At 45.6% G+C, this 25271-nt stretch overlaps 1 protein-coding gene across 1 annotated transcript in view; it reads right to left on the reverse strand.

The window, feature by feature from the left end:
• Positions 1 to 1634: 1634 nt before the first annotated feature.
• The window catches only part of LOC137427424 (uncharacterized), a 109425-nt gene continuing 85788 nt past the window's right edge, over positions 1635 to 25271 (reverse strand). The window contains exons 8-10 of the mRNA XM_078777080.1: positions 24982 to 25125; positions 14153 to 14313; positions 1635 to 1775 (exon numbers count right to left, since the gene is read on the reverse strand). Coding sequence (XP_078633206.1) covers positions 1635 to 1775; positions 14153 to 14313; positions 24982 to 25125 — 446 coding nt within the window. The remainder of the gene's footprint in view (positions 1776 to 14152; positions 14314 to 24981; positions 25126 to 25271) is intronic.

Here is a 25271-nt window from a genome sequence, read left to right on the forward strand (position 1 = left end):
GACCATGTTACTTATCCAGTCTGTCGGATCGGTCACAGTGGTAATGTGCCCATCTGCCTCATGTCTGTCCAGCTGTGCCTTCACAGCGGACTTCATGGCCACGGGTACATTGCGTGGGGAGCACTGGACTGGACGGATTTTGGCGTCCAGTTCAAAATGTATTTCTCCTGGAACTGACTCTATTGGCCCATTGAAAACATCGTTGTACATGCTTATGAGCTGTTGTTTGGTCAAAGGCCCAGTCAGGTGGTGCTCCATTTTGTGCAGTTCAGCAGGGACAGTGAAGTGCATCAGTCCCAAGCGCTCACATGTGGAGCCTGACAACAGGGGTTTCTGACTGACCTCCACAATTTCAAACTCAAGCTTGTGTGTTCGTCCAAGTATTACACACTTTGTTTTGAAAAGTCCCAGTGACTTCAACAACTCGCCAGAATACAACTTCAGTCTCGTGTTACTTGGTAAGAGTCGCGCTTTCGGTGCAAGATTAATCTTGTCTTTACGGCTCATTACGTTGCACATTGCCCCAGAGTCAAGCTGGCATTGCTGTAACTTGTTATGCAGTTGTAGTGTGATGAACCATTTTTTTCCTCTCGACCTCAAAGCACCGATGCACTCGCTTGTGTAAATGAAATTGCCACTGTTATCATCTTCCTCTTCAGATTCAGTATTTTCCACCTTGTGCAGCTGCCCTGCTGCGGGCCTTCTCATGCTCTTAAAGCATACTTTGGCAAAGTGATTAGCCGTGCCACATAACCTGCATGCCTTACCATAGGCTGGACAGTGTTCTCGTCCTCGTCTGTGTGCATTGCCACAGTATTTACATGTGGCCTGGTCGTCTGTCGACATGCTGGGAAGGTGGTCGTTTTGCCTTGTTGCTTTTGGAGGGCCGGTCCTGCTGCACTGTTGCCTCGCTGTGACATTGACACTGTTGATCAGCGGCCTTTGCTGCTCCATTGTTTTCATCTGCATGTCCGTGAGCTCCGCTGCCCGGCATGTCTCGATGGCTGTGTTTAGGGTTAAATCCCGTTCCCTCAGGAGGCGACGGCGTGTACTCTCATTAGCGATGCCGAGAACGATTTTGTCTCTATTCAGCTCGTCCTTCAATAAGCCATATTCACAAGATGCCGCCTTCTCTCTGAGACGCGTAACAAAATTGTCAATCGATTCTCCCTCTTCTTGCTTACAGCTGCCGAACACATATCGTTCAAAAATCACGTTTCTTGCCGGCTTGAAGTACGTCTCTAACGCAATTAGTATGGCCAACACGTCTTTCTCGTGCTCGGCTGTGAGATTCAAGTTGTGCTTATAAACATGACGACATTCGCTGCCCATCACCTTTGTCAGTGTTGCCGCTTGCACTTCCCTAGGCTTCTCACTCAGACCGGTTGCGAGTAGATAATCCTCAAATTCAGCTCTAAAATTGTCCCAATTACTGCTCCAGTCACCACTCATTTTCATCGTGTCCGGGGGTGGAATGTTGGCAGCCATGTTGATCAAGGCCTATGCCCGAAGCGTTTCAGCACAGCACGTTGCGGCGGGAGATCACAGTTATTCACTCACTTTTGTACACGCGGTGTTGCTTGAAGGAGTCTGTTATGGGGTAACTTGCATCAAGCCACTTCTGTCACCATGTTTCAGATGCTCGTATAAAAGGACACGGAGCTGTTAGTAGTTGGAGCAATCCATGTTCCACGTCCGGCACTCCCGGCCCGGAGGTGACTCCGGAAGTCCATGTGCACAGTACACTGGGTGGTGTTATCAACACAAGCCAACACCTGTAACAGGCAGCAGGTTCACAAACTACCAAACCCTTAGGGTGTGTGTGCTGTTGCGTTACAACGTCGACGATACGAAGTCGGAGAAGGAATTCCTGTGGTATTAATGGTGGAATTCCAGAGGCTCCTGCTGCTAAAATAAAAGGAAACACAGACGGGGGTCTCTGACCAAAACCTAAATACAAACGGGACAACAGGCTTTAGTATAGTTCTTCCATGCTGTGGCGATCATAAATGCAGCAACCAAACGCAATCACCGTGTTAAGTCTCACTGAAGTTTTGTTAAATCTCGCGAGAGTAAGAAAAAAAAAACATCAACCAAAACCAATAACCACAACAACCGGAAGCTTTCCCAGGAAAATGATGGCCGCCGGTGCACATCCGGTGGATATCCGTTCAAGAAATCTTTAAACAAGTTCTACAACGACCTTCCGGTTCCTGTCCTGTTGTGCGAGTTTAAAAGATGGCCACTCGGACTATTTGGTCCTGTTTCATACTGGTACCGACTGCAAAGCCGCAATGAGCCGGCGAAGCCAAAACCTCTTGCCACTATTTTACCCATCACCATGGCATCAGTAGGTTAGGTAGTTGGTAGTAGGTAGGTAGGTAGTTGGTAGTAGGTAGGTAGGTAGTTGGTAGTAGGTAGGTGTAGTAGGTACCGTACCTGGTAAGACTTGGTAAAAGAGAACAGCAGACAGTCCTCCCCAATACCTGCATACCTCTTGCCACTATTTTACCCATCACCATGGCATCAGTAGGTTAGGTAGTTGGTAGTAGGTAGGTAGGTAGTTGGTAGGTGTAGTAGGTACCGTACATGGTAAGACTTGGTAAAAGAGAAGAGCAGACAGTCCTCCCCAATACCTGCATACCTCTTGCCACTATTTTACCCATCACCATGGCATCAGTAGGTTAGGTAGTTGGTAGTAGGTAGGTAGGTAGTTGGTAGTAGGTAGGTGTAGTAGGTACCGTACCTGGTAAGACTTGGTAAAAGAGAAGAGCAGACAGTCCTCCCCAATGGCAATACCTGCATACAATACAATAAATGTCACAAGAAGCTTAAGGAAGTAACTATACGATGTACTAGCTTAAGGCCTATTTTTAACTGGGCTTAACATACGTTTTCACAGTAAGTGTGTAGTCTTCTAACTTCAGTCGCTGTCAGGCGCCAGGGCTTGTTCTCTGACTCTCCGGGCACGGCAGCTTCGTCCACCAGAAGACGTTAGCTTGCAGTGATTAATTCGGTGAATTCCATCTCAACTTCGGATATTTCCGGCCATGAAAAACTATCCGTATTTCTAAACTAAATATGTAAACCACTTATACCAGATTTCTGGCCGTGAAAAACTATCCCGTACGGCCGCGAGATTTCTAAAAAATAATTCTTCGTCAATTTTAGAATATTTGACGCCGTTTTCACCGTCCGAAACGCGTAATAATATTTTTTCAAATGCTCGAATCTCATTGGTTCTGGTGTTTGATGACGATTTTCGTTGAAGATAACGAGGTTGGTCTTAACGTATTTTAATTACTAATTAGAGGTTTCATGAGATTGTGAATCAAAGAACGACGGGTGAAACAAACTCCTATTGAACTTTTTCGCAATTATTTTATGCAAACTTCCGCATCCGGTCGATGGCGCCCACCATTGAGCGCTTTCATTTTAGAAATATTTTTTCAAATGCTCGAATCTCATTGGGTCCGGTGTTTGGTGACGCGTTTCGTTGAAGATAACCAGGCCCGTGCGGGCCGATGTTGGTCTTAAAGTATTTTAATAATACATTGGAGGTGCATAAGATTGTGAATCAAACGATGACGGGTGAAAGAAACTCCTAATGAACGTTTTAAATTTGTTATGCATACTTCCGCATCCGCAAGATGGCTGCGTCCACTGCGCTTCGGATTCTCGAGCCAAGGCATAATCAGGTTTTCAACATAATACGTACTCGTTTATTGACAACACCGGCTTCGCCGGCTACTAGTACCGACTGCAAAGCCGCAATGAGCCGGCGAAGCCAAAGCCTCTTGCCGCTATTTTTACCCATCACTATGGCATTAGTAGGTTAGGTAGTTGGTAGTAGGTAGGTGTAGTAGGTACCATACCTGGTAAGACTTGGTAAAAGAGAAGAGCAGACAGTCCTCAAAAAAACATGACCCATCACCAGGGACATCTACTGCAGCATATTCCCAAAAAGAAGACAATGGTGTCACATCCGATGGCTTTACTTGGTGCAACGTAAAAACCTCTCTCAAGTTACCACGGACTGTTGTCGAATCATGTTTCAGTGATGATCGCACTGGTGGAGGTTGTACCATTTTTCCTTTCATTTCGGTTCTTGTTCTTTCTCCGTAACAGACAACAGTGCCCAAAGCAATGACGATTTAGCTTAGGAAATTTGAGCATATGATGAGAACTATTTCGAGCAGTATATGCTTACGCGTGATTCGGTTGTTTTGCACCAACCTCGTTCCCGGCGTCGCAGACGTGTCGAGGGCGCCGGTAAGATGTCCTGTGTCGAGGGCTCTGATTGGCTGATTCGGTTCTCCGACGGCCACGAGATTTCTAAAAAATAATTTTTCGTCAATGTGAGAATATTTGACGCCGTTTTCACCGTCCGAAACGCGTAATAAGCTTTAAAAAAATATTTTTTCAAATGCTCGAATCTCATTGGTTCTGGTCTTTGATGACGATTTTCGTTGAAGATAACGAGGTTGGTCTTAACGTATTTTAATTACTAATGAGAGGTTTCATTAGATTATGAATCAAAGAACGATGGGTGAAACAAACTCCTATTGAACTTTTTCGCAATTGTTTTATGCAAACTTCCGCATCCGGTCGATGGCTGTCTCCAGCACTCCATCCAGTGAGTGATTTCATTTTAGAAATATTTTTGCAAATGCTCGACTCTCATTGGGTCCGGTGTTTGGTGACGCGTTTTGTTGAAGATAACCAGGCCCGTGCGGGCCGATGTTGGTCTTAAATTATTTTATTAATACATCGGAGGTGCATAACATTGTGAATCAAACGACGACGGGTGAAAGAAACTCCTAATGAACGTTTTAAATTTGTTATGCATACTTCCGCCTCCACAAGATGGCTGCGCCCACTGCGCTTCGGATTCTCGAGCCAAGGCATAATCAGGTTTTCAACATAATACGTACTTGTTTATTGACAACACCGGCTTCGCCGGCTATTATTTACAGTTTCCAAAGAGGTTCGCCATGTTTACCTGTTACCCTCACCAGACGAGAAGGTGTTGCATTTGAGTCCGTTTGTTACTTGTGAAAATCGAACATCTTTCAACTAATCTGATTGATCTTGCGTTGTTACTTGGTAAAAAAAAATTGATCACTCCTGTTTGTGTGTTTGTTTCTCTGCTCACTTAAACTTACCTGCAGGTCACAATTTTAAACCGATCTTCACAAATGGTAGAGTTCGTGGTCCGACAAAATCCTATATATTTTAGAGGTTAAAAGGTCAACATAGGCCAAAGGTCAACCACTTTTTCAAATTTCTAAAATCCCAAATTTTCATCCAATTGACTTGGAATTTGAATGTGATTTTCATATCAACGAACTGAATTCAACCACCAACTAATTTTGAGGTCAGCGGAGGCCAAATTTCTAAAATCCCCTTCCTGTTCAGCCTGGAGTTCCCCAAGGCAGTGTTCTGTGCCATGTGCTTTTCTGGTCTTCATTGATGATCTCTCCGACTCTCTGGAAAATCCTCTCTATCTCTTTGCTGATGACTCTACTCTCTGCCGCTCCATACCTCATCCCTCAGATCGGCAGTCTGCAGCCTCCTCACTCTGTGCAGACCTGGACAAAATCACAAACTGGTCAAACAAGTGGAACATGTCTTTCCATCCTGACAAATCTCACACTCTCACTTTGTCTCTCCGTGAGGCCAAGTTTCTAAAATCCTCAATTTTCATCCAATTGACTTGAAATTTCAAGAGGCTTTGCATTTCTGATCAATGAATTCAACCCCCAACTATTTCTGAGATCAACATAGGCCAAAGGTCAGCAACTTGGAACGAATTTATAAAATCCTCAGGTGAAAAAAGTCAAGGGGTGTGAATACTTTCTGAAGGCACTGAGGAACTGAATGCCACGAAAAAGTGCAATGCCTTATATTTTCAGATTACTGAATGATGACATGCATGCCATTTCGTTTGATTCACATGTTGCTTTCTGATCATGTTCATCCTCATGCATTGTTCATGTTATGATTATCAGTTTTTATCTTGGCAATGGCACCCAGGCACATAATTGTCTGGTAAACATCGATATCAAGGAATTTCATAACTTTAAAAGGTGGAGGAAGCCCAAAACTGCCAAAATAGTCCTTTTTAAAAGTCTGTCCGACAGAAGACATATCTGTTGGAATAAAGTTCTTGAAGAAACAAACCCAGTGAGAGCGATTTTCATCATCAATGTTTTCCGTGTTTTTAACGATATTTTTGTAATTTTTTGGGAGCTTTCCGAATTCAATGTTCAGGCATATAATCACAGCTTACATTTGGGAACAGTGGGAAGCCCTTGGCATTCTTTCCTATCATCTAGTCGGTTCATCATGTTGTACACAGGTGAGTTTTGGTGGCAGATAGCATCGCACACCTGTTCAGGTGTCAGGATATTTTTCACAACATTTACAAACACCTTGATGTGTATTGCAAACACAGGGAAAGCTTGGAGATACAGGTTGTTCTCAAGGCATTAATTTATTCAAACAGTAAAGAAATATTTACTCAACAGTGTGGGACAAGATAGTTCTCATAAAGGGATTCACTAAATGTATTTTGAGGAATAAAAGTGTTCTACCGTTCTTCATGATGAAAAATCAGAGAGATAAGGATTACTTTAATTGACAAGGAGTTTGAAAATCATCCATGTGGAAAACCTGGTGTTGGCTTAAGGGTGTAGTACTGGTGAACAGGTGATTTTTTTTTTTTTAAGCTGAACAGTTTCCTTATAGTCTTATAAACAAGAACCATGCTATTAGAGGTCATAGAAGTACCCCTAATTATTGTTATCTTTACACGCAATTTACAAGAAATATAATATTTTGCATGATATTTGTTATAACTTTAAATTTGCATCATTCTTTTGGGCTGAAATTTGGACAGGATATTCAGAATATCACTTCCTTTAAAATGATGACGGCTTTTGTTTATAGGAGTAGCCATTGTGGATTTATTGAAGGACAACCAAGTTTTATCTGGTAATTGGCATAATTAGCTAATTAGTGAACATTTGACATAATTTCAGAAAATCCTCTCATCAGGTAGTAGAGTAACACATGTATAATACATGTACCAAGTTTTGTGTGAAAAGAATGATAGGTGATGTAGTGAAATTATACCGAAGGTGAACCCAGGGTGTGCTCGCTTCAAAAGGGGCGTCTATAAGACCCGGGACACCCGGGGCGCACGGACACTCCAGCGGCACTTACTGTGACATAGTCCTGTAGTTTGAATGGTATGTACGCCCCCATATGCTGCGCTGATTTGTTTCCTCTATTGATATCGGACATTGCCCATGTAATACTCTGATTCTAATGTCTGTTGCATGAATGTATTTTTACAGGATGTTACTTCAGATCTAAATGATATTAAACCTACCCAAAGGTCAAGTCGTGTCTGAGCTTGATTTTCACGACATTTAATATCATTTAGATCGCCGAAATGGCTGAACACAAGATGATCATGGTACCGATTCTCGGAGCCGACTCTCAAGCTGAGGGGTCGGGATCGGAGTTCACCCACTGGCTCAAAACGCTGGAGAATTACTTTGCCGCTCACGAAACAGAGCCCACCGCTGCGGTGAAGCTGTACGTGTTAGTCAAAAGTCCATCACACCGTTTACCGGAGCATTGCTCGATTTGTGACGTATGCTACGGCTCTGGCCGAGCTGAAGCGACGATACGTAAAAACACGGAGCGCTGTGCACGGCCGGCATCAACTCTCCCAGCGGCGACAACAACCGTCGGAATCGATCGATCGCTACGCGCAGGAGTTGCGTTACCTCTTGGCGGACTGCGTGCAGGAGGTACGGACCCACGAGCAAGTGCAGGATGACCTGCTCCAAGATTCATTCGTCTCCGGAATTAATTCTGGAGTCTTGAGGCTCCGACTCCTGGAGGTCGCGGAGCTGACATTTACGGAGGCACTACGGCTGGCACGCGTCTATACAGATGCCCGTGAACAATCCACCGCTTATGATCACCCACGAGTCGTGGCGGGGACTTCTCAACTCGCGCGACCGGAGAGGGGTACCGCCGAGGATATGGGGGAGGACCCGACCACCACGGCCGAGTCTCTGGGTGCTCCTGAAGCGGACTCCGCCTCCGGCCTAACTGCTGCCGCCGCTGCCCGGCCACGGCCTGACCGGTACGCAAAATGTTATTTTTGTGGGAATCGGCAGCACCCTCGATCTGACTGCCCGGCTCGGGAAGCCATATGCCACCTGTGCTCCACCAAGGGCCATTTTGCAAAGGTCTGCAGGAAGGCCGCTCGGGGCACGCGCCCCCGCGTGACTTTGAATGGGCTCATCGCTGAGCCAACGGATCGAGCACCGGACGGGGCGCCTCACTCGGCTTTGATGAGCCGACCTCCTTCTCGCGGGCCTCTGGCTGCACGCACGACCTTGGTGAGATACACCGGGCCGCCGAAACAAATGGCGCGAACGCGACCGGCCACAGCGCGACCGACCTTGACTGGCGTTCGAACGCCTACTTCAAACAAGCGACATGCTCCTGCTTTGGAAACTCCTCTTGTTGTGCGGCAAACGCAGCACGTGACTCGAGCCCCATCTGACGGCAGCTCTTACGAATTACATGCACCCACTCTGGCATATGAATCTGCAGACGGCAGTGATCCTTCTCACGTGACTCGAGCGCCATCTGACGGCGGCTCTTACAAATTACATGCACCCACTCTGGCATATGAATCTGCAGACGGCAGTGATCCTTCTCACGTGACTCGAGCGCCATCTGGCGGCGGCTCTTACGACCTACACACACTCACTCCGGCAAATGAAACTGCTGATGAGCCAACTATGCGCTTATCACGAGGATCCTCCCCGGGCTGCCCGAATGACCGGCAAACTGCAGCCGGCGTGGGAACGTCCTCTGACAGTGGGTATTACGATTTCTATGCTCCTGCTGAGGCCCAACCTGCTGACGATGCCCGGAAGATTGCAGCCGGAGTGGGATCCACCCGCAAGGCGCGATCTTCTCGCCTGGCCGGTACAATACCTGCCGGGTCTGCCGGCCTTGCGCAGGCCATCATTCCGCTCAAGGTCACGGGCGTTTTTGCGCAAGCTTTGATTGACACGGGGTCTACGGATAGTTTTATCGATCAACGACTAGTGCATCAACATGGGTGGCCGGTTCTCGGGACAACACGCCGGATCTTCATGGCCTCCCAAGGACTTCGGTTGAGCACAAAAGGGGCGTGTCGATTGAAACTTGTGATAAAAGGACGCACGTTCCCGGACGTGTATCTCATGGTATTACCTGCTTTATGTGCCGACGTTCTGTTAGGACTTGATTTCCTTAAGCGGCATGGACGTTTGGAAATAGACTTCAGTGGGCCGGACACGCTTGCTGTGTGCGCCCTCGCTCAAATGGACGTGGAGCCTCTCTCGCTGTTCCCCAACCTGACCACTGATTGTACCCCTGTAGCCGTCAAATCGCGGCGCTACTCTCGCGCAGACGCGCAATTCATTGCGGAAGAAACGGCCCAGCTCTTAAAGGACGGTATTATAGAACCCAGTAGGTCACCGTGGCGGGCCCAAGTCTTAGTGGTGCGAAGTGAGGCCCACCGCCGGCGCATGGTAATCGACTACTCACAGACGATTAATCGTTTTACACAGCTGGATGCCTACCCCTTACCGGGGATGGACGCCCTGGTATGCCAGGTGGCCCTGTATTCCATTTATAGCACTCTCGATCTGCGTAGTGCGTATCATCAGGTCCCCATCTCTAGGGCTGATCGCGTCTTTACAGCCTTTGAATCGGGTCAGCGGTTGTACCAGTTCACTCGACTCCCCTTTGGGGTAACTAACGGAGTCGCTTGTTTTCAGAGGGCTATGGATGACCTCGTTGCGAAGGAGAACTTGACCGATGTCTTTGTCTATCTGGACAATCTTACTGTTTGTGGGTATGACCAGGAGCATCACGACGCTAATCTGAAGCGCTTCCTCGAGGTCGCGTGGAAATATCGCCTACCCATGAATGCGGCTAAGTGTCGTTACTCTCAACGCACGGTAGATCTTTTGGGGTACACCGTGACCCATGGCTCTGTCTCTCCAGATAAGGAGCGTCTGCAACCTTTGCTCGATATGGCTCCGCCTAGCGATCGGGCTTCGCTGAAACGCGCTCTTGGGCTGTTCACCCACTATTCAAAGTGGGTGCAAAATTTCTCCGTGAAGCTCCGCCCCCTCGTGACCTGCGACACGTTCCCCATGGGCCCGGCCGCCATGGCGGCCTTCGAGGGCCTTAAAACCGACATCGCTGGCGCCGCTGTCGCGACGATTGACGAGAGTGCCTCTTTCGTTTTGGAGAGTGATGCCTCGGATCATGCGAAAGCGGCGACTCTCTCCCAAGGGGGACGCCATGTGGCTTTCTTTTCACGGACTCTCACCTCCGCCGAGCGGAGGCATTCGTCTGTCGAAAAGGAAGCGTACGCGATCGTCGAATCAATTCGGCGATGGCGGCCGTACCTGCTTGGGCGGTGTTTCCAAATCGTCACGGACCAACAAAGCGTTGCATTTATGTACGACACCTTACATGCTCAGCGCATTAAGAATGAGAAAATCACCCGTTGGCGTATCGAACTCGCCGACTTCTGCTACACCATCAAATATCGCCCGGGGAAGGATAACCTGGTCGCCGACGCCTTATCGAGGCCGGCCACTTGCGCGGGGGTTGTCACTTTGGAGGGGCTGCGCACTTTGCACGGCACTATGTGTCATCCCGGGGTAGCGCGTTTCGTGCATTTTGTGCGCGAGGGGAATCTGCCGTACTCGATTGAGGACATCCGCCGCATCTGCCGTGATTGCACGATCTGTGCGGAGCTCAAACCGCGTTTTTACAACCCTCCTATGGGGACGCTCGTTAGGGCTACTCGACCGTCGGAGCGCTTGGCGATGGACTTCAAAGGGCCACTTCAAAGGGTCGAGTAACTCTCGTTATCTGCTCACTATCGTCGATGAGTATTCACGATTCCCCTTTGCTTATACGTGCGGGGATATGTCGGCTGCCACGGTTATTCGGTGCCTGCAGAATTTGTTTTCTATGTTCGGGTATCCGGCCTACGTGCATACCGATCGGGGTGCGGTGTTCCTGTCTCAGGAGGTGAGGGGCTACTTGATCCAGCATAATGTCGCTTCGAGCTACACCACCCGGTACCGGCCCCAAGCGAATGGGCAGATCGAACGCTTTCATGGGATTATATGGAGGGCCGTCATGCTGAGCCTCCGGACCCTCGGCCGAGGCCTCGATAAATGGGCGTGGTCACTACCTGCCGCTCTAAACTCGATCCGGGCTCTCCTATGTACTGCCACCAACCAGACTCCTCACGAGAGACTGTTCCACCACCCTAGAAGCTCGGGTAGTATCCAATCTTTGCCCAGCTGGCTCGCTGAGCCGGGGCCCGCCTATCTCAAACGGGCGGTTCGCGCTAGCAAGTACGACCCCCTTGTTGATAAGGTGCGGGTCCTCCAGGCTAATCCCGAGCATGCTCGCGTGTTAACGGCGGACGGCCGCGAGTCTACTGTCTCCGTACGCCATCTCGCCCCATGTGGGGACGACGACCGGGATATCGACGAACCCGTCTATGAGTCTATGGACTCTACCGAAGCTTCCTCTATGGAATTACTACCGACATCACCCACTCCCGTGCCCGAAGGCGCTGGGGCGCCCCCTCCGACACCCACCTCCGGCAGCTATTCCGACGCGGGGGACTCCGGGCTTGGGGACGCCGTACCCGGTAGTTTCCGAACACGAACTGGCAGGGTAGTTCGCCGCCCCGACCGCTACGGGTGGACCGACTGACGTGGATTGACGTGACCCATTCGATTATTGCTGACGCTTGCTTGCAACCTGCCGAGCGGCAGTATAGTTCTAACGGTGGGGAGAATGTAGTGAAATTATACCGAAGGTGAACCCAGGGTGTGCTCGCTTCAAAAGGGGCGTCTATAAGACCCGGGACAACCGGGGCGCATGAACACTCCAGCGGCACTTACTGTGACATAGTCCTGTAGTTTGAATGGTATGTACGCCCCCATATGCTGCGCTGATTTGTTTCCTCTATTGATATCGGACATTGCCCATGTAATACTCTGATTCTAATGTCTGTTGCATGAATGTATTTTTACAGGACGTTACTTCAGATCTAAATGATATTAAACCTACCCAAAGGTCAAGTCGTGTCTGAGCTTGATTTTCACGACAGGTGACATAGAAGATAGAAGTAGAAATGTGTTCTTTGTTTTTCCTTGTTTTTTATTGACGGTCTAATTTATGCAAATTATATGCATGTAATATGACAAAGAAGTGTTGAAACTGGTCTGAGTTAAAGCCAAGATTATATCTTTCAAGAAAAACTGAAAATTAGATATTAACTTGACTTTGTTTTTGTGTAAAGGCCTCTCAAAGGTACCTATGTAGTTGTCTCAATTTTTCACCAGTACTACACCCTTAACGGTCAAGAGATCTTCGGGTCCTGATTTTGAGCCCATGTCAGGCCGTTGAATGAACACCAGGTGGGTTAACTCGGCCTGTCATCCTTCCGAGGTTGGATAAATGAGTACCTGCCGACTGGTAATATCGGGCATTGCATCAGTGGCGCATTCAGAAAATGATGCAACCAGCAGCCACAGGCTACACACAAACCACCACCATCCATGTGGCATCCTTCAGGGCAGACATGATGTAACAGATTTCTACCATGTCAAAGATATTTCAAGAAGAATGTCTGGACTGTTGAATAATAAACAAACAGATGTAAGGATTCATTGCTGATAAACCAATATAATGAACGAATAGATTGACTTGGAGAGGTTACTCCACACGCTTGGATCAAACTTTTCCAAGTTGGAGAAAATGCTGCCAAGTATTGCGGAACCACCAACCTCTAATAGATTGGCACCTTATCAATGACTCACAGAAAATCAGGAATGAAGTAGAAAACTTCTGTAAAATATTTAATGACAACATTGTCAAAAACATGAAAAGGAGGTAAAAAAAAAACACCAAAAATAACAATGAAGGTGTTCAGAGAGTTTATGGGGTACGTTATGGGGTACGAGTTTAGCAAATAAATCCTCGCAGACCAGAGTCTGCTGCTGATGTATTTTTCTTTGTTTCAGGTGGGGCAGACAGACAGATGGTGTTAGCCTATTATATGCGAGTATATTGATTCCTTCGTAAAGTTTTCAAAATCCCAGTGAGGTTCCTTTTATTGTTAGTTTTCAATGATAGAATATTGTTGGTGCTTCCAGGATATTTCTGCACATGTGTGCACAGAGGGAGCTGCAGATGGAGGAAATGTTGAGTTGGATCTTGGAGACGGCGTGAAGCTGGAAGGTGTGAAAACATTTTGTTACCTCGGAGACATGCTGAATGGAGAATGTGGATCAGACTCTGCAACGGTTGCTCGAGTGAGATGTGCATGGAAGAAGTTTCGGGAACTGAGTGGCATGCTGATGTGGAGGGGAGTGTCGTTGAAGCTGAAGGGAAAGGTGTATGCTGCATGTGTGAGAAGTGTTATGATTTATGGGAGCGAGACATGGGTAATGAACCGAGAGCAGCAACGAAGGCTGGAAAGGGTGGAAATGCGAATGGTTTGGTGCATGTGTGGAGTGTCGTTGAGAGAGAGGAATACAAATGATGAATTGTGAAAGATGATGGGAATAGAGCCTGTGATGGATGCTGTGAAGAGAAACAGGTTGAGATGGTTTGGTCATGTGTTGAGGAAGGATGAAAGTGACTGGTTGAGAAGAGTGATGGAAATGAATGTAGAAGGAAGTAGAGGACGGGGAAGACCGAGAAAGACTTGGCTAAAGATGGTCGAAGAAGAAATGCGGGCAACGGGGTTAACAAGGGGAGAAGCAGAAAATAGGGCAAAATGGAGAAGATTGTCATGGGGACCGCAAGGCTAACCCCCGCTCTTGCAGTGAAAATGGCCTGAAAATGCCTGTTGTTGTTGTTGTTGTTGTTGTCTTCCAGGATATTTCTGAGATCGGGATATTTAAGTTTTTTGCAGACATGATCGTGGATTAATCTGCATACCTTGCTGTGCCTTTGTGAGTACACCCGAACTGGCAAGTTTTTCTTGATCCTGTGAGAAGGTGATTGTGCTTTCTGTTTCTACCTTGCAGAACCTACACTTGTCAGGTGGAATCAATCCGGACATCTTCTTGAAACCATTGATAGAGTGTCCATGATCCTTTTTGTATTTGATCACTATGTCGGGACGCAATGCTTTGTTTGCATTGTCCACACTTGATGGGATCATCTTGTCATGTGTGAGCACTATGTGTTCATTTTCAAGGATAAGATTTGGTTTTTGTTTCCATGATTGTCCTGGAAACTGAATGTTGAAATGTTTACAGATTTCCCAGGAGATTACTCTGCAGACACTGTCATATCTTTCTGTGTACAACTGTTCCGACATGAGCTTTTTACATCCTGAATTGGGGTGACTGGTACTTTCTGTTTCTACTCCACAAAACTTGCATTTGTCCGATTGGCTCAATCGCACCAATTTCTTATAGCCATTGGTGTGGTGTCCCTGGTCTTGGGCATTATGATAACTCATTCTCCATCCAAATTAATTGGGCCTTTTCTTCACAATTACAATGAGCTTTCCTTTTCAATACCTGTTCTCCTAAGCTCTTTTTTGAACCTTCCTGCTCTTTTGTCATTCTCCCATTTGTCAGAGTATATCTGCTGATATTTCTTTTTGTAGTTTTCCTTTTTCTTCTTTGTGACCATTGGGACTGCATTTGTTTCAGTTTCATTTTCCTGCGTTGTATACTGCAGTTGCACCTGTTTTTGGAAGTTTGTTGCCAAATGGATATAGGATACCTTTCCCGATTTGTTATTTTCTTGCTCATGTGCAAATCTCATTCCATATTCTGTTGAGCTTTTCACATACTCCGCTTGTCCGACACACACTATTCTGTGCACTTCGATAAGCTACATCAACCGCCTCCTCCTTCGCGTCTCGGCAAGTAAAACCTCGGAATGCATTGGTTTTTGTGGAATATCTTATGAATAGTTAGAAGTTTGCTTGTCAATTGCAAAATCAAAGATGTTTCAAGTGTATTGGTCAGTTGAGTTTGTTATTCTGTCTTTTGGTTTGTCTGTCTGTCTATCAATCGCCAATACGTCACAATTTTAAATCGATCTTCACGAAACTTCACCAGATGGTGGAGTTGGTCATAAGGAAGAAGCCTATTGATTTTGAGGTCAAAGGTCATATTTCTAAAATTGCAATCTTTCATCCGATCGACTTGAAAATTGATCAGCATTTGCAGATTGAGTCACGAAATAGGGAGACCAACTATTTTGGAGGTCAAAAGGTCAAAGGTCAACTCAAGGTGAAACTTCTAAAATCATCAATTTTCATCAGAAAAGTCATCAATTTTAATCAGATTTACCCGAGCTTTAATTAAGATCGGCAATTTTAATCTTGATGAAATGGACAATTTGATGTATCCATGGCAACTTTTTATTTATTTTGGGGAGCGGTGGATTTTGTGAGAATCATGGTCTACATGATGTCATTTTGTTTTGGTGTCTCAGTTGTTGATCTCCGATTGTGGCCACTTTATAATTGCGCAGCTATACTGGAATACCGATATGGCAAGTTGGTTTATAGCTTTGATTTTGTTCATTGGATAGAAGGATGACTTCATAATTAGTCTTATTCTGCGTAGGTAGTCTTTGCTGATTATTTTACGCATTTTTTTGTGTTTTACCAGGGGACCTTCTTCTATTCCGACATATTTGTAGGATGCCTCGTTTTCTCGTTCATGTATTGTACTTTCATCTCTCATGTGTGTCTTCTTTGATGTCCGTACAAAGTTGAAGAACGAGCAAAGGCCTTGTTGCATACAGAACATTTGAAAGGTTTCTCTCCCGTGTGCACTCTTCGATGAATGTTTAACTCTGAGGTACACCTGTAAGCCTTGCTGCACACAGAACACTTGTATGGCTTCTCTCCTGTGTGTATTCTGACATGATTTTTTAAATGTGATGATTGAATAAAGGCTTTAGGACAGAAAAAGCACTTGTATGGCTTCTCTCCCGTGTGTATTCTGAGATGATATTTTAAATGTGATGCTTTAAGAAAGGCTTTCGGGCAAAAAGAACACTTGTTCATCTCTCCTGTGTGAATTCTGAGATGAATTTTTAAATTCATCGAATCAGCAAAGGCTGCAGGACACAAATAGCACTTGCAGGGCTTCTCACCTGTGTGTATTTTTTGATGACTCCTGAAATATTTTGATTGAATAAAGGTTTTGGGACACAAAGAACAATGGTAAGGCTTCTCTCCTGCATGTGTTAGTTGATGATCCCTTAAATTTGATGAGCGTGAAAACTCTTTGCTGCACACAGAGCACTGGTAAGGCTTCTCTCCTGTGTGTATTTTTTGATGATCCTTTAAATGTGATAATTGAGCAAAGGTTTTGGGACACAAAGAACAATAGAAAGGCTTCTCTCCTGCATGGGTTAGTTGATGATCCCCTAAATGTGAAGAGCATGCAAACTCTTTGCTGCACACAGAGCACTTGAAAGGCTTCTCTCCCATGTGTGTTCTTTCATGAATCCTCAAATCTGATGATTGAGCAAAGGCTTTAGGACAAAAAGAACATTTGTAAGGCTTTTCTCCTGCGTGTGTTTTTTGATGAGCCTTTAAATATGATGATCGAGCAAAGGCTTTTGGACACAAAGAGCACTTTTCAGTCTTCTCACGTTGGTTGTTATCTCCATTTGCAGGTTTCAGCTCACCTGTGTGTGTTCTTTGATGAATGTGTAAATCTGTTGGGTGTGCAAACTCCTTGCTGCAAATAAAACACTTGAACGGCTTCTCGCCCGTGTGGATTGTTCGATGCCGTTTTAAAGCTGATAACGTTGTACATGATTTATCACACACTGAACACTTTTGTCGTTTCCAACTTTCTTGGATATTATTGAGGGTCTCTGTCCAACATTTACAAGACACGCTGCGAAATGTGTCAGTTTCTTGATTAACTGTCTGTATCATGTGACAATTGAAAACTTGTTTGTTGAACAACTGGGAATAATTTGAACAATAATCCAGTTTCATTTGTTTCTCTGCAAAGACAAATTTCAAACACATTTCAAACAATTTCAAACATTAAATTTCAAATATTATTACAACTGTTTGGCCTTTACAACAGGGACCGCAAGGCTAACCCCCGCTCTTGCAGGGAAAATGGCCGTTAAAATGCCTGTTGTTGTTGTTTAGCCTTTCAGAAAGAAGAGTTTCGAAAAATGAATATGATAAGAAATTATATACATCAATTATACACAGAACAAGTCAATAAAAAGGCATTGGGAGCTGTAAAACTAAACATTCAACAGAAAAGTAAGATAGATTCATTGATAGGTAAAGGAATATATGTAATATTTTTGTTGGGTTATTTTGAAGTCCACATTGTATGGAAAAAATATTTCACAGTCTACCGACGCCTTTTTTTCCCCAATATAAATGGACTAGAGCAATGTGACTGTGTCGCCAAAATGCCTCCACATAGACCCTGCACCTAACAATGGGTAGATGTCCTCGTTCGCTGTCGTAAAAATAACTAAGTTTTATTTAAATCCTTTCAGCTGTTTTCAAGTATCCCATTTTTACCAGACAGGACAGGTTTCACATTGATCAGTGGAGCGTTTTCAGAGCAGGGATTTTATTTTTAAATATCGGCTTTCAAGCTAATATGGCTGCCAAACTACGTGATATATGACGTGAAAAATGTACACTCTGCATATGTATGTCGGGGATCATGTTTGTGAAGTTTCGTCTTGATCGGATGAGGTTTGTTTTTCTGTCCAATATGGCTGCCAAACCCTGTGACCTATGATGTCATAAATTTAATATTTCAATACAAATGGGTCGTAGATCAAGTGCATGCAATTTCAGATTTTTAGGATAAGGCATTCGATTGAAACATTTATGGCTGATATACCACTTCACCGATTATGTCATCATTATCATGGTTTTGTTCCCCATTGGGAGTACTTGACAATGTGTCAAGTTTAAAATTTTTCCATTCAGCGGTTACCGAGAAATATATTTTAGTATTTGTGTTTAAGCCAAGATGGCTGCCATACCACATGACCTAAGACATCACAATTATCATAAATACATTCTGCATGGGTGTCACTCCTACCCTGAAAGTTTTGTCTCAATTGGACATGTGGTTGCCGAGAAAATCGAGGTTTAACCCCTATGGACAGACAGACGTGTAGTATTGTCCTGTGGCTGGCTCTCAGTTAACACCGAGAGTACGCCACAGATGGCAATCGAGTTTAATGAAGGCGTTATCCAATTGATGGCGGATGATACGCGGGACGGAATGAAAAATACCGACTCACCTGGACGGCCGCCGCACGTAGGCGTCTTCACCCTGCAAATTAATAAACCACACGAAGCGGAATTTATGTACAAAATAACACGGCTTTATTGCCGGACCCCGAGAACAAAGAACGTGATGATAAATGAATAATATTCCTAAATCAGGAGGTACCCACACCTCACTTCAAATACAAGCACAGGGGAAGAATGAATCAAATAAACCGTTGTGTGGCTTATCTTTGTCTGCATGCAGCGTCCGTCAGGAATCGTTAGGCCGTTCAGGCTCCGGTGTTGGTGCTGACTAGGCCCCAATGTGCCCTCGCTCGCACTCCACCAGGCCCACGCATGCTGCCGCGGCAGGCCTCGCCCGCACGGTCGTCGCTCGCAAGCGAGGTACCACACGCGAACAACGAGGGAGGACAATCGTCGGCGCACCACCGTCTCTCCACCGCTTGCCGCCGCCCAACGAGCAAGGGTCCAACGGAAAGAGAAGGCAAGAAGGGAAGAGAGGTCCGGGCAAGAAGGAATCCAAAGATGAGAGGGAGGAAATGTCGGCCAACGAGTAGTTTTACCGGCCGTCTCATGACGTCAGCTCTCCTTCTCCCCAATCAGTGCGTCGTTTGACTTCTCATATGTTCTGATTGCGTCCGTCCCCTCTCATTGGCCGAGCGCTTCGCGCCCTTGGTGCCATGCCATCGGTAGGTGACCAATCAGTGTGTCGCTCTTCTGCCAATCGGCGGCCTGCTTCTTACTCGTCCTTTGCCTTGACCAATTGCTGCCCCTCTGAGCGTGTCCATTGCCTGCCTGCTTGACGTGTGTTGCCATGCCAGCTGGTGATGCGGCTGGCTGCGGCTGGCTGCGGCTCCTGTGGCGGTGCCCCGAACTGGCTTCCTGTGAGTCATACTGTTATTGTGGTGGAGGAGGAATTTAAGTAGGGTGTGATGCGCTATTGGGCCTAGCTAATGACTATGGGTGCGTTGCTATACGGGACACAGGTATGATCACAGGTTTGACATGCTGGGGAGTTAGCATAATCCCTACTCCACCTATCACCCGATCATCCTTGTATGATCACAGATATACACTTAATCCAACAAACCGCCTGAACAGATCCCTGATTATTTGTCAAGTCATTATTTGTCGAATCTTACTTTTTTTGTATTGTGGATTTTGCTGTGCCATCTTTGTGTTTGTGGGTTTGGATAACTCCTGCATGTGTTCCCTCATTAAGTAAGGCTCAGGCCTTCCCGCGTGCACCAAAGATTATCCTGCCAAGGTTCAGAGTAGGGCTCGGAGTTTAAGCTCGTTTCGGTCATTCTTCCTCTTGGGGTCCGAACCCCGGGGACACGACAATATATATCGTGATTACGTTTTCAACACCATTGATACTGATGAATATGTTTCTGATGGTGAAATGGAGATAATTGGTGAATTTGTGAAATTGCGGGAGGGTGGGTTTTTGTGCAGCAAAAAAGTAGTGGGGGGGGGAGGGATGTCTGTTGAGTGGTTGGTCGATTGAGAACTGAATATTTGTTTAATTAATAGCCTTCCAGCATCCTTAAATGGGAGAAATAGGTATCATATTTTGGGAGGGAGGTCACAGTTTTTCCCCGCTTTTCCCCATTCCCTTCGATGGTAAATTGGGGTTGTCTCAGAACCAAAATTCTCCCCCAACTCAGGCAGCATCCTCCAACCCTCTCTTCAGACCTTGACAAAATAACAAGATTAAAGACTTGTAGTTTGTCTTTCAATCCTGACAAACGTCACACTCTCTCCAAAAGCCATTGTCATGATCTTTCCTGGGAAAGCCACATTTCCAAGCTGGCCTACAAAGCCAGTCGCCGACTGGGCATCCTCCATCGTGTGAAGTCCTTTCTGGGACTTCTGAACTTCTCCCCACATATAAAGCTTTCATCCTCAGTTTGATGGAACACTGCTCTCCCCTCTGGGCTGGTGCTCCCACCTTGCACCTTGCTCAGCTTAATGCCGTGGAAGACAAGGCCTTCAACATTGTCGTGTGATTCCCCTTGGTTAACAACAGGAGAGAATCACGGATAACCAAAGCGAGCTTTAACTCCGGGCGTTCAGTTCAAATTGCGAACTTTACTATATATCTGCGCGGGGGTGGAGAGAGGAGAAGAAGAAGAGCTTACGTGTGCGATCACGCCGCTCGGTCCCAACAGCCTGCAAAAATAACTCAAGCGGGAACGGGTTTAAGATGTACAAAGAAAATAATAAAAGGATTTATTAAAGCAATTTCCAGTAACAAAGAAAAACACGCGATAATAACTACTGTTCCTAAATGGAGCGCTCCCTCATCAGACTTGAACAAACACAAAGGGATAAAATAACGTTGGAAAGGAATTGTGATTATTTTGTGCACTTAGCTGCGAGCGGCTTGTGGGGTCTCGCCACGAATCGCCAAGGATCGCCAAGGATCGTCCGGGGCGTTGGCGACGTTGCGCGCGAAACACGCGCATTGGCGGGAACCAGGCCTCGATGTCCTCACACACCACAGCACTCGTACTCAAGTCTACGCGCCGCCTCTCCCGTCAGCTGCTTCTCTCAATTCCAGATGCCAAATGAACAGGGGAACGAGGAGACGGCCAGCGCACAACCACTTGCACCGAGGTCCAGAACGCCAAGAGGAGAAGAGAATCGGCAGCACACACTCGCAGGCAGGCCGCAGAAGCAAGAGAGAAAATGCCGCCCCACAATTGTTTTTATAATCCCGGCTCTGACGTCAACGTGCTCCTCCTCCACTCAGCGCAGGCCAACACTCCCTTTCCAGCTCCCTTCAGTCAGTGAGTCGCCCGCCTCTCCCGTCATCGGCCATCTCTACCAATCAGCGTGACGCTTCTCCTTGCTCTTACTTTACCAATCAGCAAGCTGCTTCTTGCTTCGCTCCGACCAATCCCTGTTCCCCAGGGCGTGGCTTTTGGCCTGCTTGCTCCAATGTGTGTTTCCCCACAGTATGGTTCGCGGCAGTGGTCAAACTGGCTTCCAGGTGGGTTTCCATGATTTGAGTGCAGTTAATGCACTTCCTAACTCGTGTCTATGTGCGGTGCCATAAAGGACAACGGGATAGCGACAGAGGGGATGACAAACAAGGGAATTTTAACCATAATCCCAAAACTAATTAGCATGCCCCGCCCCTTCGTAACGGGAACAAATATCCAACTTATCCGGCATCCGGACGACACAAGGTCCCCGACTTATGTACATCGAAGTGGTTCTTTCTACAAACGATCATCGGAGCACCTACCCATACAGATCTACCTGAATCTAGATATCACTACCCCAAAATTCATAACAATATTATTGGAAGTTCATGATTTGAAGCTGAGACTACGGGCCTGTCACTCTCCCCATCACAAACTGGGTTGTTGTCTCTCTGTCTACTACAGCCTTCCTTCTAGTTTTATTTCCTTCTTTGCTTTCCATACTTTGTCCTCCCCTCTCCACGTACCTTCCCCCTCCCTCTCCAGGTTTCTGCAGTGCACACACAGTCAACCATCAACCCCCTTCGAGCAAAACCCCCAAAGTCCAGAATCACTGCTCACCTCCACTCATTCGTTCCTCTTTTTTCCCCACCTGTGCAATCAGCCTCCACATTCGTTTCAATCTCATTGTTCCCTGCAGGTCTTGACCCCCATCTCAGATCATCCACCATCCAAAACTTTGATCTTTCCCACCCCCATTAAACCTAACACCACCAAGCCCACATTTTTCCAAATTTCCAGGTTTTCCTTCCTGACAATATACTTCTGCATCCTTTTTTCTCACACTACAAACACTCCTCTACCCCTAACTCTTTCCTTCCCACTTCCCTTTATTGTCCAAGTCCCCCTCGACTTTAACCTTCAGCCGTGCTCATGGTGTTTCCCCCTCATTGTACTCTTACTTTTCTTCTGTTGCGTCCTGATCCGTTCAGTGTTCTCGCTCTTCTATGAGCCTCCACGTTGTATACAAAACATACAAAAAAGCTGTGAGAGATCCAATCACTGTCTTTTTGTCAATGGGCAGAATAATTGTCATAAGTAGCATTACCAGATGGTCTGTGGAATAGTAACAATAGATTTATGGAGAAATTGCGAAGTTAAATCAGTTATTGTAAATAGAATGGAATCCAGAATGCTGTCATCATGCAAGTTCGTCATCAAGAGAAGAAATGGTGCCATTAAATATCGATCTGATCATGAACTTCAACGGTCGGAGGCGCAACTCGAGCTGATCTAGAAGGGCACTCCGGAGAGCACACACCTTCCCCAGGCTGAACGGTTTACGTTTTGTATTCCACTGACAGGCCGGATCTGTATCCGGATCTTAACCAAAATCTAATCGGCTTGTTCTTGTCACCTACCCAGCACGTACACCACATTTTGTCATAACTCATCCTTAAGTTATTGAAATATTGTGCGGTATATCGTTTTTGGGCCAATCTTTGAATGATGAAGAATCACTGAAGAAATTCTAGTCTCCAGATCCAGATCTTCACCAAAATCTTATCAATTTGGCCTTGATACACATCCAACCTGCCCACCAAGTGTCATCCAAATCCATCAATAACTGTGAGATATCCTGCTCAAAGGCAGAGACAGACAGACAAACAGTGGTGAAAACATAACCTCCGACCACCTTTGGTGGCGGAGATAATGATGATAGCAGCTGCCAATAATTCAAATCAAAAACCGAAAGGATCACAGAGCATAAGGGACATAATCGAATAAATGGTGTTCATTTTCACTTCCGACCCCACAAACCATCTCAGATGTGGCAGGAAAGGGTCCAGGCTTAATATGTTGCATTAAAATAACCAGGAAATAGTACATGTGTTCAAGATTGTCAGGTACAATCACGTGAAAAAGTAAGTACACCCCATGTAAAGTTTTGACTTTTTCAACATATTTCAACATACAGCTTTTCTGCGCTGATCTTCATTTCAACAATATTGATAGATAAAGGTGATATAATATAACAAATATCATGAAACATTTACATTTTGTAGTCCATTGTATAATTTAAATAAACCACAATGAAAATTTCGGATGTGGAAAAAGTAAGTACACCCTTGGCTCTAATAGGTGGTATTGCCCCCTTTGGCAGAAACAACCTCAAGTAGGCATTTCTTATAACTGTCTACCAGTCTCTGACATCGACTGGGAGACATTTTTGCCCACTCCTCCATGCAGAATTCTTTCAACTGTGCGATGTTTGAGGGGTTTGTTGCATGCACAGCTCGTTTCAAATCCCCCACACAACATCACGATGGGATTTAGATCCGGTCTTTGACTTGGCCATTCCAGAACCCTCCATTTCTGTCTTTTCAGCCATTCCTTGGTGGATTTACTGGTATGTTTAGGGTCATTGTCATGTTGCAAGTTCCACCTTCGGTTGAGCTTCAACTTTCCAACAGATGGCCTCACATTATCCTCAAGCAACCTCTGGTACAATGAAAAATTCATAGTGGATTCTATGATGGTGAGCTGCCCAGGCCCTGATGCAGCAAAGCTGCCCCAAACCATAATATTTCCACCACCATGCTTTACACTAGGTATCAGGTTCTTGTGGTCAAATGCTGTCTTTGGTTTTCGCCAAACATGTCTTCTGGTACTGTGGCCAAATAGCTCTACCTTTGACTCATCTGTCCAGAGCACATTGTTCCAGAAGTGCTGGTCTTTGCCTTGGTGTTTATTGGCAAACTTTAGTCTTGCCCTGATGTTCTTTCTGGACAGCAAAGGTTTCCTCCTGGCACACCTCCCACGTAGATCAAATTTGTGGAGCCTCTTTCTAATGGTAGACTCGTGCACTTTGACATCAACAGTGGCAAGAGCTACCTGTAGGTCCCGTGATGACATTCTGGGGGGTTCTTAGAGACTTATTTCAGCATCTTGCGCCTCTTGCGGTCTGCTCTCAGGCTGAACTTGCTGGGGCGGCCTGGCCTGAACAAGTTGGCAGTTGTTTGGAATCTTCTACACTTGTAGATGATCTTCCGGACAGTCGAATGATTGATTTCAAATTGTTTGGAGATCTTTTTAAATCCCTTGAGGGGGGAAACACCATGAGCATGCAAAATTTGCATTTATGTTTATTTAAATTATACAATGGACTTCAAAATGGAAATGTTTAATGATATTTGTTATATTTTATCACCTTTATCTATCAATATTGTTGAAATAAAGATCAAATAGCTGTATGTTGAAATATGTTGAAAAGATCAAAACTTTACATGGGGTGTACTACTGTACTTACTTTTCCACGTGACTGTAACTCAGTTTTGAACTCCTTTCTACAGAAAATCACCCAAAGTTGGTGTAGGTGATTGGAACACGACCGATCGACGTCTCAGGATTTTGAAATTGCTGTGACCGACTTGTCCGACGTGATGAGAAAATCTTGAATACGCGTATTTTTTGTGTAAAGTGTATTTTAAATGGAACACGTATCCCTGTCTCGCTCACATAAACATTTTAGTGAAAACAATTTAAATGGACCCGGCTTTCTGCAAGTTTTGAAACAAATTATTGAAATGTGAAAGAATGAACTAAACAAGTAAACACAATGTGATGTGATCTATGGACAGCTCGGCTTACCTTCGAGCAGCTGAACAGCTTTGATTGGCTCCGTGGGTGGAGAATCACATGGTTCCTGCTTTACATGATTACAGCTCAAAGCATCCTGGGAAGTCTGAAGGAGGTTGTTTTGGAAGGATACTGACTTCACTATTTGAGCTTCACCTGAAAACCATGTGACGGCAGTTCATTACAACAAAGGAAGGGATAAACAAGCAATTCAAAACCAAAATAATAATTCGAAGTCGTGGGAGAAACACTTGGAGTCTACAACAGGCAAACTCATTTTCCTACTTAACCAAAGAGGTCAA

This window comes from Myxine glutinosa, chromosome 5 (assembly GCF_964187855.1).
Source record: "Myxine glutinosa chromosome 5, kmMyxGlut1.1, whole genome shotgun sequence".
Taxonomy (NCBI): Eukaryota; Metazoa; Chordata; class Myxini; order Myxiniformes; family Myxinidae; genus Myxine; species Myxine glutinosa.